The sequence below is a fragment of the Nelumbo lutea genome, chromosome 3 (genome assembly GCF_056320005.1).
Source record: "Nelumbo lutea isolate HS-2025 chromosome 3, American lotus-T2T, whole genome shotgun sequence".
NCBI lineage: Eukaryota > Viridiplantae > Streptophyta > Magnoliopsida > Proteales > Nelumbonaceae > Nelumbo > Nelumbo lutea.
Window position 1 is genome coordinate 26,593,801 of NC_142686.1, and position 13,496 is coordinate 26,607,296.

At 43.0% G+C, this 13,496-nt stretch overlaps 1 protein-coding gene across 1 annotated transcript; it reads left to right on the forward strand.

The window, feature by feature from the left end:
- Positions 1–8,844: 8,844 nt before the first annotated feature.
- Positions 8,845–13,025, forward strand: LOC148863795 (beta-glucuronosyltransferase GlcAT14A-like). The gene is made up of 4 exons (XM_088981088.1): positions 8,845–9,820; positions 11,802–11,877; positions 11,965–12,083; positions 12,193–13,025. Exons 1-4 carry the CDS (start codon positions 9,319–9,321, stop codon positions 12,705–12,707), a joined length of 1,212 nt encoding a protein of 403 aa, XP_088837214.1. The 5' UTR covers positions 8,845–9,318; the 3' UTR covers positions 12,708–13,025.
- The last annotated feature ends 471 nt before the right edge of the window (positions 13,026–13,496 follow it).

Here is a 13,496-nt window from a genome sequence, read left to right on the forward strand (position 1 = left end):
TGTGGATTCGGCAGAACTTCACATCAGTCGTGCACCCACAGGCAAACGGTCAGACATAAGTAATGAATAGAGTCATCCTACGCGGACTGAAAGCACGTCTTGATCGAGCTAAGGGATTGTGGGCAGAAGAGCTACCAAGTGTTTTATGGGCTCACTGAACTACAGAAAAAACCGCCACGAGAGAAACCCCCTTCAACCTCACCTACGACACTGAAGCAATAATCCCAACGGAAATTGAAATACCAACATTGCGACTAGAAACATATGACGATCAGACAAACAGAGATGAGTTACGTACCAACCTTTACCTACTGGATGAGGTAAGGGACCTCGCACACATCCGGATAGTGGCCTACCAGCAGCAGGTAGCTCGATACTACAACGCTAGAGTAAAGCAGCGAAGTTACCGAGTCGGCGACCTGGTCCTTCGTAAGATTATGGTGCCCGAACCCGATGGGCAAACTTGGACCAAATTGGGAAGGAACCTATAAAGTAAAGAGAGCGCTCGGGGGGGCATACGAGCTCGAAACCTTAAAAGGCAAACAAGTACCCTGATCATGGAACATTGTTAACTTAAGGCGATACTACCCATAAACCACCAAGCGAAGTGGACGAAATTGCTACAAGGGCCTTAGGGCCATGATCCAGAGCCAACAAGAGGAACCTCGGCATAAGAAACAAAGAAAATTCGAGCATATTATCAGCTCGGCAAAAAATCAGTTCGCTACACGAGCCTTAGGGCCGAAACAGGTCACGCGAGTACAATAACCCGGGCAAGAAACAGATTGGCATATTATCAGTTCGACAAAAAATCAGTTCGGGAAAAGTCGGGCATATTATCGACAACATAAGCAGCCACCTCAGCAGCTCGGGTATTCGCCACTGCGGCACAGAAAGCCTCTTCGGCAGCATGAGCAGCCGCCTCAGCAACTCGCGCCTGTCGCGAGCTCCTCTCCACCTGGGCTGCTAAGGCATGAATAGAAGAATTCACCTACCAAAAGAAACAAGTGAGCGACAACAGCAAGAAGGATAGAAAATGAAGAAGGCAGACGAAATCTGACTTTCCACCATTGCATGAGTTACAGCACGGCAGGCGACCTGATTCAAAGGAAGATCGGTCCATGCCCCGATCTCCTCGGGGAAAGTAGCCTCCCTACTCTTCTGAAGAGCATAGTTCGGGACAACACGCTCTTGAACTCCCCTTGAGCTCCCGAACCCGAGGGCCCAACCCGCGTATGAGCAGACCTAGAGTGAGCATGAGCACTGGAGTAGGTGGGAGCACCCGTGTGAGTAGTCTCAACGTAAGGCGCCCCGGCCGCTTCATGCTGAACCACCTCGGGGGCTCCGTAGGTAGATCCTCCGGCGTGTGGCCTGGAACTTGAGGCTCCTCATCCGGGGCCAGCTCGGTACGAGTTCGCTTGGCGACCTGCTTCCTTCTCTTCATGCCTTGGAACAAGCGCCCCCCACGAGTCCTCTCTGCGTCCATCACACCTGCAGAAAAGAGTTTGACATCAGAAAAAACGAAGGAACAAAGCAAGCAAGAAACCTCTGAGCTAGAAACCTACACTAACTCAGGCCGGCTGCAATAAGCTTGGCCTCCGTTAAGTACTGATGGCACTTCAAACATTGTCGTGCCCATTGCCGGAGGCCCTTCACCGTCTCTTTATCGAGAGTGACACCAAAATCAGGAGCGGCCTCACCCCACCCTGTCTGAAAATGCCACCCTTGTGCACTTCGCACCCCGAAGTAGTCCCACTTCCACGCCATGACCTTGTTAGGAAGTTCATGCAGAAGCTTAAAGCCCGGGCGAGGAGACAGGTAATACGTCCGTCTTCCCCCAGGAAGAGAACCCGCTTGTTTCTTGAGCATTAAGATAGAGGAGAATATCTCCAAGTCTAAAGAGAAGTTATGTTCGCAAAAAAGGGAGACTGTCCACATCAGGTTCCGAATAGAGTTCAGATGAAGATGGCCAATGATAACGCTGAAGTGGTTTATGACCTCGACGAGAAGTGGGTGGAAAGGCAGTCGCAGCCCCACAGCGAGCTGCTCTTGAAAAATCACGATCTCATTAGGACCGTGTTCCCAAGGAAAACTACCCGAAGGAATGAAATAGGTATACCCCCCAGGCAGATTGTAAGAAATAAGTAGAGATTGGAGGCCCTCAGGCATCATGGTCGAAGGACCAAACCTGTCTAGCATCTGACCTCGATGAGAGGTAGACACCAAACTGCCCGAAGCGGCTTGGCCTACGAGTTCGAAGTCATCCCCAAGTTCCACCTCAGGATCACTAAAGTAGTCAGGGGCTACGGCTCAGTTCGTAGAACCTACATCAGTCCTACTTGAAGAATCGTCTGAGCTATCAAAGCTAGACATCGAAGAGAAGATGTGGATTCAGGAAGGTACTCACCGGAAGAAAGTTTTGAAGACTGCGGAGACTAGAACAAGCCAAAAACCTTGAAGAAGAAGTAACAAGCCTAGATGCGAATTGAAAGGCCTGGATGCGAGCTGAAAAGTTGGATGCGGGCTCAAGAAGCAAACTGCAGAAGTGACAAATCAACTGGGGTCCCCTACTATTTATAGCTACAGTAACCAAGAACCACAGTGCAGATCAAAGCCAAATCCGACGGCCCGCATTCGCGCCGACCGCACGTCCCCTGAGATTGAGACGTCATTGGCGCACGTCTTTCCGAAAAGAGCGAAACGTCAACACACGTCTTTTTGAAACCGACGACTCACCGGTGCACGTCTTTTGAAAACCGACAACACGCCGCACACGTCTCTGCAACTGACAACTGCCAGCACACGTCTCCTCAAAACGGCAGTGGCGCGCTTTTTTCAAAATTAAAAGACCCGTTGTCACGTCCCAGTGGCGCGATTTTTTGAAATTTAAAATAAATGCACGCTGCCACGTCCGTCAATATTCATAAGCAGTAGGCACGTCTCCCACCTTTTCGGACGCTCCAAAAAATCGGAGAACCCTGGCAAAGCACCTCGCACAGTCAAGATTCGAAGAACGGGACAAATCCACCTACCACCTCGCAAAACTCCCCGCGCCAGGGCAAGACCCTTGGCGCGAGGAGTGGGGGGCAATTGATGAAGGAAGATTTGGCCCAACCTCACAGTTACGCAACACGTGGCAAAGGCAACAGCTCGGCACAAAAGCACGCCTAAGGCGCAAGCACCAAGGGGAGAAACCGGCTGACCAAACTCCCCTACCAGCGGTCTGAACTCCCTACTAGGAGCCCGAACTCACCCTTCGGCCCCAAACCAGACAGTAATCCGAACTGGCCTGCATGTAACAGTTCGGGACATACCTCGCCGAACTGGCTTGCCTTGTAACAGTTCGGAACACACCTCGTTGAACTGGCATGCCTTATAACAGTTCGGTATACACCTCGCCGGACTGGCCTGCCTTGGCAGTTCGGGACACACTTCACCGAACTGGCCTGCCCTATAGCAATATAGGACATACCTCCGAACTCAAGACTTCGCCTCGCTCACCAGTCCACCACATCGCCCTCAGGACACCAAAACCAAACAAACCGTACTATGCCTGACACCAAGGAAGTCTGTACCCAAGGGCGGCGCACCTGACTAACTTGGGATCTGACGCTTGACGACCGCACTCCAAACGACCACCTGCCACCGCCTCCTTACACCGCCATCTCCAGTTACAGAGACGGTTCCGACAAAAGGCAGTGACAATTCTGTCCCAGCAGAAAGGACGACACCCGAACTGACAGATGCAAGGGTAATCATACCCGACTTGACAAGGGCTTCGGAGCGAGTGCGCGAAGTGGTTATAAAAGGCCCCCTACCCCCAACAACAAGGTATATGAACTTTGCGACATCTGGTTTATACTTTGCCTTTGAGAGAATACTAGCTTGAGCTTTGGAGTTATCTCACCGGGTTCCCCCCGGAGTTCCCTCATCTTTCCCGTTTCAGGCTCCCCGCCGCTCCAGCTCAGAGGCGAAATTGTTGACAACTAAGACCGGCCGGATTGCACTCCATCAGGTTGGTTCGATTAATTGTTAGTTTTCTATATTGGTTTATCGAAACTAAACTAGTACCTTTGGTTTCGGTCAAATTTTCAATTTGTTATTATTAATTGTTTGGATTTTTTAGGACATACCACCCCTTGTTCTGTGTAAACCCTCTTCCTAAGTTATCAAAAAAAAAAAAAAAAAACCTAAAATTTTCATCCTCTATACCTACGATGAACGAGCAAAAACAATCTCTCTCTCTCATTTTCAAAGAAATGCTGGACTGTGAGGGCTGTGAGGGCTCTCTATAGTAACCAATGAGCCTCATGTGCAACGCTGTAATGTGTAATAAAAATTCCATCATTCAGATTAGAAATTATGATTGGGTTAGTTGAAAACAAAATCGTGGAACTGATATTTTTCAATTTAAAGAAAAAAAAATCATTTGATCGACTTGTTGAAGTAGGTGAATTAGTGGTTTTTTTTTTTTTTTTTCTGTAATAGGTTGTTGTAGCATGATAATAGAATGTGTTTTTTAATGGGCGCGGGTAGTTAGTCGATGGGTTGATGTGCAATGCAATCTACTGATCGAATATGCGCTCAATCCAACCCAACAACCATCCCCATTGTGGAAGAAAGCTTGGTTCCTTTTTCTCCTCATGAAATCACCTTAACCCAAAACACAATGGGAATAGAAAATGGAGCTTTGGTGCATGGTGTCATGTTCTACTTCTCCTCATTAGCAATTCAAGTTTAATGTTCAAAAATCTGTATCTGATAGTTGTTTTTTGACTATGAATGCATGTTGCCAAATTTGAACAATCTTAATTGTCGTGTTCAACTCAGGCTTGAGCCTGAGGTCAAACCCAATCTATCCAATCCAGGCCCAATCTGCATTGAAATTTAGGCCAGCGATGGAGTCATGTCGGTCATCAATTCCCACTAAAATTTCATGTAAATGCATGTATATAGTCAAGTTGGGCTTAGGTTGGGATAAGGTTGGATTGAACTTGGAGTCAGGTTAAAGCTACCTAATGACTAGGCCCAAACTTAGCCCAAAAATTATAAAGCCAAAACGGCCAAACCTTTGGACCCAGGCCCAGGCCAAGGATCAAAAATCCAAACCGAATTTATATAAAATTGCAGGCTGAGTCGGTCCAGACTTTGGGTTAGGCCTACCCAAATTACAATCTTAAATTTATCAATCCAATATAACACAAGTTGCGTCCTTAATTTTGGCTTGCGTTCCTATTTAGAATTTCGTGCATATGGGTGATCGAAGAACGATCAAAACAAAAGTTCATCAATTGAACAAGTGTTCATGCATCACTTAGGCTATGTTTGGTTTGAAGGAAAATATAGGGAAAGGAAGGGAAACCTTTACAACCACTGTATTGGTTTTCCTATCTTTCCCTTCCTTTTCCTACCTTTTTCTTCAAACCAAACATAGCCTTACACTAACAAGGTGTTAGTGTTGGTGACATTCTTCCTAAACAGTAAGAGTGCAAATGCAAATGTGCTCGATTCATGAAAATGCAAATATGGTTTTGGTTTTGCATTATGAGAAATTTTTATTCTTAGTAAATATATTTAATGTGATGGATACAACCATGAATTTTGAGAGAAAAAAAAAATTGTATCCATTTTTTGGAAGCAAATTTTGCCCTATTTTGAATGTAATTTTTTTTTTTAAAGTTACTTTTTAATACATAAATATATTTTTACCAAATACCTACAAAACCAAAGGGAGTGCAAATTCACTTCAATTCAACATCTGCATTCTTACCAAACATTAAGGCCATGTTTGATTTGAAGGAAAAGGTAGGGAAAGGAAGAGAAACCCAAGAAAACCAATATAAGGGTTGTAAAGGTTTCCCTACCTTTCCCTTCCTTTCTCTACATTTTCCTTCAAACCAAACATAGCCTAAAAAGACAAATAATCTCTACAAGACTTCTATAGCACACCTCTCTTCATCTTTTTTTTTTTCCTAAACCAACATACCAAAATTATTTCATTGATCTAGAGGCAAAGGCCAAAGCTGAAAAGCTATTTCTCAGTAACAAATCAGAAGGTGAAGTGAACCATTGACATGCTGTGAAATGAATGAATGAAAAATGGGAGAAAGAAATGATATCTTTGTCATACAAAAATTATTTAATAAGATTGAGTAGTTGGTTAAGGTTAATTTTGTATTAATGCAGGTGAACCACTTCTTTTTTATGGTCACTAAATGTGACGTAATGGAATTAGGCTTCTTATAAATTTATATATCTTACAAGGTATCAAAAAGTCAAGGTAAGTTGCATTTGGTAAGAAGAGAATGCAAATGGAGAAACCAAGTTTTATAAAACGAAATGTAGAATCGAATCCGATTTGCACTTCAAACCGGGTTTTACTCTTGATGTTCGTGCTTTTTTGCAATCAATTTACACTGAAAATTTGTGAATGCAAAATTGCATCCGCTTTTTCTTTTTCTTTATATATTGAATCACGCACTTTATGCTCCTATAGGGCCGTAATTCATTTTTCTTGAACATAGTATAACATTCTTCAGCAACAATCTAATAAATCTTTCTCCAAAGTTATGAGAATCCATTGTGAGGCTTGAATCCGCATCTTCTATTTGAATGGTCTGGCCCAAAACCCAAACCCGAAGCAGCATAAAATGCGTTTCACCCTTGCTTCCATTTGAACAAACTTGCGTTCACACCACTGTATTCAGTTTTTACACTTTTATCCTTGGCAAAATTCTGTTAGAAGTCGGGGGTTTTTTATATATCAACGACATAAGGAAATGTCTTGTCATCAACGCGGTTGATTTGGAATATCATAAATTAATAATTTAATCAATGAATGAATAATTGCTGATAAGAACCAATAAATTATTCCAAATCAACCGCGTCCTGAACAGTGCACAGTGTACACTGGTGGAAGTAACGTATATTATTACGCGTCGCCTTTTATTTCCAAATTAAAAAAGGAAAAATCTTAAATTACCCTTATAATTTAGCCAATTGACTATGTGAAAATACAAGATAATCGCTGTTCGGCGCTCGCGGTGAATATCCGCCCGGCCCACATCAATCCCGTTTGTGTGAGTTCCGTCATCCGTACCTTCCGTCTCAATTAGGGTAAATTACACGGACCCCTGGACTATGGGGTCAGTGACAGATACTCCCTCCGTTAATTAGCGACAAAAATTCTTATCATACGTCCTGAATTTTAATTAGCGACAAAAATTTTCTGAACTTTTATCGTTACTTAAACACCCCTCCGTTAATGTTCCGTTAGTTTATTTCGAAAAAATTCTTATTTGACTGTTTAAAATTTTCTAAATGGTCAAATTACTTAAACACCCCTCCGTTAATCGTTACTTTTGAAATCTCTGTACATTTCAAAAGGAACCCAGAATCGACCCATCTTCTTCTTCCTCGGTTCACTGCCGACCCTAGTGCTTAATTTATCTCACGAGGAAAAATGAATGAAGTCATGGCCGAAGCTTGTACATCGACCCATGAGCAGCAGCAGATTACAACCAGCACCGCCAACACGGCAACCGGAGGAGCTCCACCTCCTCATCGGAGGCCACGGGTAAGGGAAGTGAGCTTCAGGTTCATGCCTCCGGTGGGTTCTTCTTTGTCATATGGAGGTTTCCATCGCCTAGCCTCCAAATGCCCCACTCCTAAACAGAACTAACAGCAGCACTCGCAGTCCGTGCAGAGGTGTCACGCAGGCCCGGACCCATTGTCATCCGCCGACGAGAACAAGTTCGATATCCACCTAAGCTCTAAAACCCCTCAGTGCTTACAAAGAAAGGTAGTTCTTCCGGTGCAGCAGCGCAAACAACGCGCCGTGAAGCTCTTCAAGGAGAACGAATGCAGCAAGGAGCAGCAGCTGCAAGATCCCGAGACCATACGCTCCTTTCAGCGTCAATGGTTCCAGTGCCGGTAACAGCAGCTGGTCTAGTGCCTCAAGAGCTCAAGCCTCGAGGGCAGTCAAATAGCCGTCAGAGAACAACCCTGTGGAAAGAGAGCTACGATACAGACAATGGATCTGCAACCGCAGAGGGTGACAGAGTTCTGTGAACACCTCATTCAGTCGACATTCGTATGTGCTTGCATTGCTCGTCAGCTGGTTTGGGTTATATATTCCCTTGTTTTAAAGGTGAGGTGACACCTCACTCGATGCTTCTCCCCCCTGGAATACCCTATTTCTTCTCTCACGTCGATTGTCGTTACCTTGTTTCACTGTTTTCCTGTTTACAAACCAGTACAAATTTTTATTGAATGTATGTTGACATTTCAGGTGAAGGGGGAGAGGGAGGTGGGAACTGGGAAGGAAGCAATCAAAGCAAGCTTTCTCAATTCTCACTTTGAGTACGGAGACTGCTCAGCTGAGTGCTGAACCATTCTAGCTTGAAGGGTTTTAGTGATATATGACAAAAAGTATAGGAACGGAGATGGAGAAAAAAACTGATATCTCTGAGTCTGAAAACGCAAGTATGCCGGCAGAGAAGTCACAGAGACCACCGACATCATCTACATCGTCACTGCCTTTAGCCCCCCAGATATCATAAGAACTTGTGGCTGTGGTGAACGGATAGTTAGATTAAAGGTATTTTTGGGCCAGCTATGTTTTAAGAGAGAATGGTAAAAAAAAAAGAAATTTCAAAAAATCCAGTGGGGTATTTTGGTAATTTAATGATTTTCCATTTATGACTTAACGTTCAAAGGGCATTTGTCGCAATGTAAAAGTTCAGGAGGCCTTTATCGTAAAAAAAGGGCAGGGTCTTCGTCTTTGTCAGACCAAGGGGGTCTGTGCAAGTTACCCATTTATATTTTTATTAAAAAAAAAAACGTGCATTTAATATTTAGGATTATACGAAATGACGAACAAGCGACAAAATCAAAAAGTATTTTTTCCATTTCCAACTTCCGACTTCCGACTTCTTCCCCTGTGTTGTGTTCTCATCTTCTCATCCAACAGAAACAAAGACAGAGAAAGAATCCAGCTTGAAATTCCCACGATATCAAATCTCATTGTATCAGCATTTCCAAACCCTAACCCTACCCCTATTCCTCCCTGTCTATTTCCACCATTACTGGATCAAGGAGCTTCAGACAGTGATCCCTGCAGTTTATTTATTTATTTGTTTATTTTTGTCTCGGTTCGTTAGTAATGGTGTTCTTTGTATGGCTACACTGCAAAACCTAGGAAGAAACGCGAGAGAGATCAGGAGATCTGGGAATTGGCCGATTCGTGCCAACTGGAGATGCGATTTTTGGAACTAATTCTAGCCTCATTTCGATGCCCCTGCAGCAAATCGGACCTCCATGGCAGCAGCTGAGAAGAAATGGCTTCTTGCTCTCTTCTCTGCCGCTTTCGTTTCTTTTCTATTTTTGCTCTCTGCGATTTCCAGTTTCAGTGGATCGCCACCTTTTAGCTTGTATTCGCCTTTCGCCTCTTCAGTTCGATATGGTGCTTCTTACCCGCCGGCTTTCGCGTATTACATCTCTGGAGGGAGAGGGCATAAAGACCGAATCTTGCGGTTGCTGCTGGCCGTCTACCACCCTCGGAACCGATACCTTCTCCATCTTGGGACGGACGCTTCCTACAGGGAGCTGCGGCAGCTTGCGGTTGCTGTCCGGGCCGTCCCGGCTATCCAAGCTTTTGGGAATGTTGATGTTTTAGGGAAGCCAGATGCTGCTACATATATGGGGTCTTCCAACATTGCTGCTACGCTTCGTGCTGCTGCAATTCTTTTGAAGGTTGATAGTGGTTGGGATTGGTTCATCACTTTGAGTGTTGCGGATTACCCGTTGCTTACTCAGGACGGTATGCTACTATTTTCTCCGTTAATAGTTATAGTCCTCTTACTGATCTTATTTCGAGATTGATTGATTTCTCACTGTTCTTTTAAATGATACTTGATTTTCTTGAGAACTGGGTTACGTCTTTTTCCTTCAATCTTAGTTTAGATTGTATTTTATTGATCAAGCCTAAGATATCTAACTTAAGGAAGTTTGAATGATGCCATCTTCTGCATACCTTTCAAGATCAATATGGAATTTGGCTTCCCTTATCTGTACTTTGGTTTTAGTTCTCGAGGCCAAGTTTACGATTCATTGACAAGCTTATCTCCATTGGGGGATCAGGGCAGTGGTATCTGGTTGATTCATTTGAGATCATTTTTATTGTTATTGCCATGTTCGGTGTTAAAAGCCATAGGCAGAACTGCAGAAGCGACTGGTAATGCGTATTAAAGGCTTTAGGAGGATGAGAGGCCAAAAAGGATGTGAATGATAGTAGTGAGGAGGTACTTTGAGCTTGAGTCATACATTGTGACATTGGCCATATTATAAGGAATCTAATTGTGATCCATTCTATAAACTTGAAAGTGAAGTTCGCTTTCGTATTGGATGCAGGACAGAGGTAAACTATCTTGCCCTCTTATAGTTAGAGAAGGATGTCATCCATTCTATAAACTTGAAAGTGAAGTTCTCTTTCTTATTGGATGCAGGACGGAGGTAAACTATCTTTTCCTCTTATAGTTAGAGAAGGAAATCTTTATTAATGCATTTTGGTTCTTCTGTTGGGGATATGACATATAAAAGTGTTTACCCTAGTTCGTTGCTTGCAGTAAGTAGTACCAGAGCTGTCAAAGATTGTGATTGAAGATTGGAAATTAAATGGGGAAAATTTTTCAAAGTAGAATGGGCTTCTATGCTCAACTTGTGCTACATAGCCAAGGCTTCAGGTTACAACTTCATTTTATTGGTTAAAAGGGTTGGGCTTGGGTTTAGGACTTAGGTAAACTGGAACCAAACCTCAAGCACAGCACACTTATCCAAGGTCATAATATGCTTGGCTTTAGATCTCAAATTATGTTACCTGGTAAAAATGCTAATTCGACTGGTTTCAACCAAGTATATTGGGTTGCATTATCAGACCTTGGTTTGGACTTAAGCTTCAGCATTGAAGTGTTTGATTTAGATATTAGAGTATCAATTTTCAGAATGAAATGGCATGACTTTGAGAGTCAGTGTGTCATAACCAAAGGGGAGCTATCAAATAGGAAAATACTGGTTGGTTTTCAGGTTGGCTCTTCTCTTTAGTTGGAACTTGGAAGGTTCGGACTTTGATTGGTTTTCAGGCCAGCCAAGTTGCATCATTTTTATGATGGATAGCCTAGTTGCATCCTTGTATCTGTATTTTATGATAATATATCCAACTCAGCTAGTTGGATCATTTAGAGAAGTTGAATGACTTTGAAATCTTCTACATAGGAACTTGTTTCTCAGCCTGAAGGAGGCCACCTTTCCATCCTTTTATGCCATTAACTATCATGGCTACAAGTCTACCTAGTCTATCTTAAGGCTGCAATTTTCTCTGTCAAGCTCGCTTGTTGTTCAAGCTAGTCGCCAGATTCTATAGAAATAAATTAGAGTACCAACCTAAATTCTAAAGTCCATCATCTTCAAGCCCATTATATACTTCAATTGTAAATTCTGAAAACACTGCCTGCCGATTTTATGAAATCCTGAAATTTCAGGAAAGATTCTGAAATTTCATCTGAAACAAACACACCTGAAATTTTCAGGATTTTCTTAGAATTCTTCCAGAATATTAAACCATGGTACTTCTTGTATCTTGTGAGCTCTCATTTATCTTTACCAATGTTATGACATGGGAATCTAATGACATCTGGATAATTTTCATTGTTCTTTTTAATTGCATTTGCTCATTTCAAAGTTTATATGCTCATATTTCCCAATGGTATGCTTAACCACTTAAGCATTTTGTTTTCTTCTTTCAGATTTGTTCCATGTATTCTCTACCGTTAGGAGGGACCTCAATTTCATTGATCACACTAGTGATCTTGGGTGGAAAGAGTATGTGTACCCTCTTTTCTAATTCTTGATACTTATTTTGGCTATCTTTTTTGATAATGTTGGTATTTACAGCTCATGTTTTCTCAGGTACCAGAGGGTTCAGCCAATTGTGGTGGACCCAGGAATTTACTTGGCCCGGAGGGGAAATAAAATTTTTCATGCTTCAGAAAAGCGGCCAACACCTGAAGCTTTTAGATTTTTTACAGGTATGTGCTACTTGACATTTGCTTTAAACATTTGTGAAGTATATCGATTAAAAAAATTATGAAGGTGTATTTTTTTCATGGTGATATATCTGCCTTTCTCATCCAACAGGATCCCCGTGGGTTATTCTGAGCCGACCATTCCTAGAATTCTGTGTTTTTGGTTGGGATAACCTTCCCCGGTCACTTCTTATGTATTTTACAAATGTAGCTTTATCCGAAGAAGGCTATTTTCATTCTGTCATTTGCAATTCACCAGAATTCCAGAATACCACTGTTAATAGTGACCTGAGATTCATGATCTGGGACAACCCTCCCAAGATGGAACCCCACTTCCTCAACACTTCCGATTTTGACTTGATGGTGCAGAGTGGAGCTGCTTTTGCAAGACAGTTTCAAAAAGATGATCCAGTGCTGGACATGGTTGATGAAAAGATCCTTATGCGTGGGCATAGACGCCCTGCCCCTGGTGCATGGTGCACCGGCAAGAGGAGCTGGTGGACAGATCCATGCTCAAAATGGGGTGATGTCAATATTGTGAGGCCTGGCCCTCAAGCAAGGAAGTTTGCAGAGACAATGGCAAGCCATCTTGATGATTGGAATTCACATTTGAGTCAGTGCAAGTAATGTCAAGTAAACAAGAGATTGACACCATCAGCACCAAGTACCATTGCCTCTGCGTCTTTGCGTGTTGGTTTAAAAGACCACAAGCAGTTGAGGCTTTACACACACACACCATTTTTTTGGGTGGTGCTTCCATCCCATAGGTTAGTTAACCGGGGGTAGGGGTTAAGGTAAATGTGTGATTCTTTTGGGATTTTCAGGCTGGAGGGGCTGAGTTTTCTTGTGAATGTTAGTTAACGAAGTGATTGACTTGTGTAATTTTGTTAAAGAGCCGCCAACAGTCTTTCAATCAATAAAAGGGAGCTCCCTGTTCCTTGTGTATGGTGAATGGATTCTTCAGTCTTCTTATTGTGTATCATGTTCTTCATCTGATGGGTATGCTCGAACAGGGTTACAGGGATCAAATTTGAGATGCAGTTTGGTGAGGTCAATAAAACATTTTAAGGTACATGATCTTGATTCTTACGTATGGATATGGCATTATTATAATTCAAAGCTATATTTTAGATGGCAACAGTGAGAGTGGGGACCTTGGATTGGGGCCAGTCAATCAGGTGCTAATTGCCGAGTGCTGACTTAGCTCCATTGTGCTTTTGGATCTTATCATTTTTGAGCCATTATTTCCAGGTAGAACGTATTCCAGATAAAAAAAAAAATATCATCAATCCATTCAAACCTTGGCCGATGAATTGGGTTGGAACTTGGAAGGTATTGATCCTTCACCTTGGATGCTCATGGTAGACAGGTTTTACTCCGCAAAAATGATTCATCGACTCTTCCGACACTGGATTA

What these genes read in the sequence shown, in the direction of transcription:
- LOC148863795 (XM_088981088.1), top strand. Translation starts at nt 9,319, where the DNA reads ATGGCAGCAGCTGAGAAGAAATGGCTTCTTGCTCTCTTCTCTGCCGCT. An exon ending in CCCGTTGCTTACTCAGGACG is followed by an intron (nt 9,821 to 11,801) that starts GTATGCTACTAT and finishes TTCTTCTTTCAG; the next exon opens with ATTTGTTCCATGTATTCTCT. An exon ending in AGTGATCTTGGGTGGAAAGA is followed by an intron (nt 11,878 to 11,964) that starts GTATGTGTACCC and finishes ATGTTTTCTCAG; the next exon opens with GTACCAGAGGGTTCAGCCAA.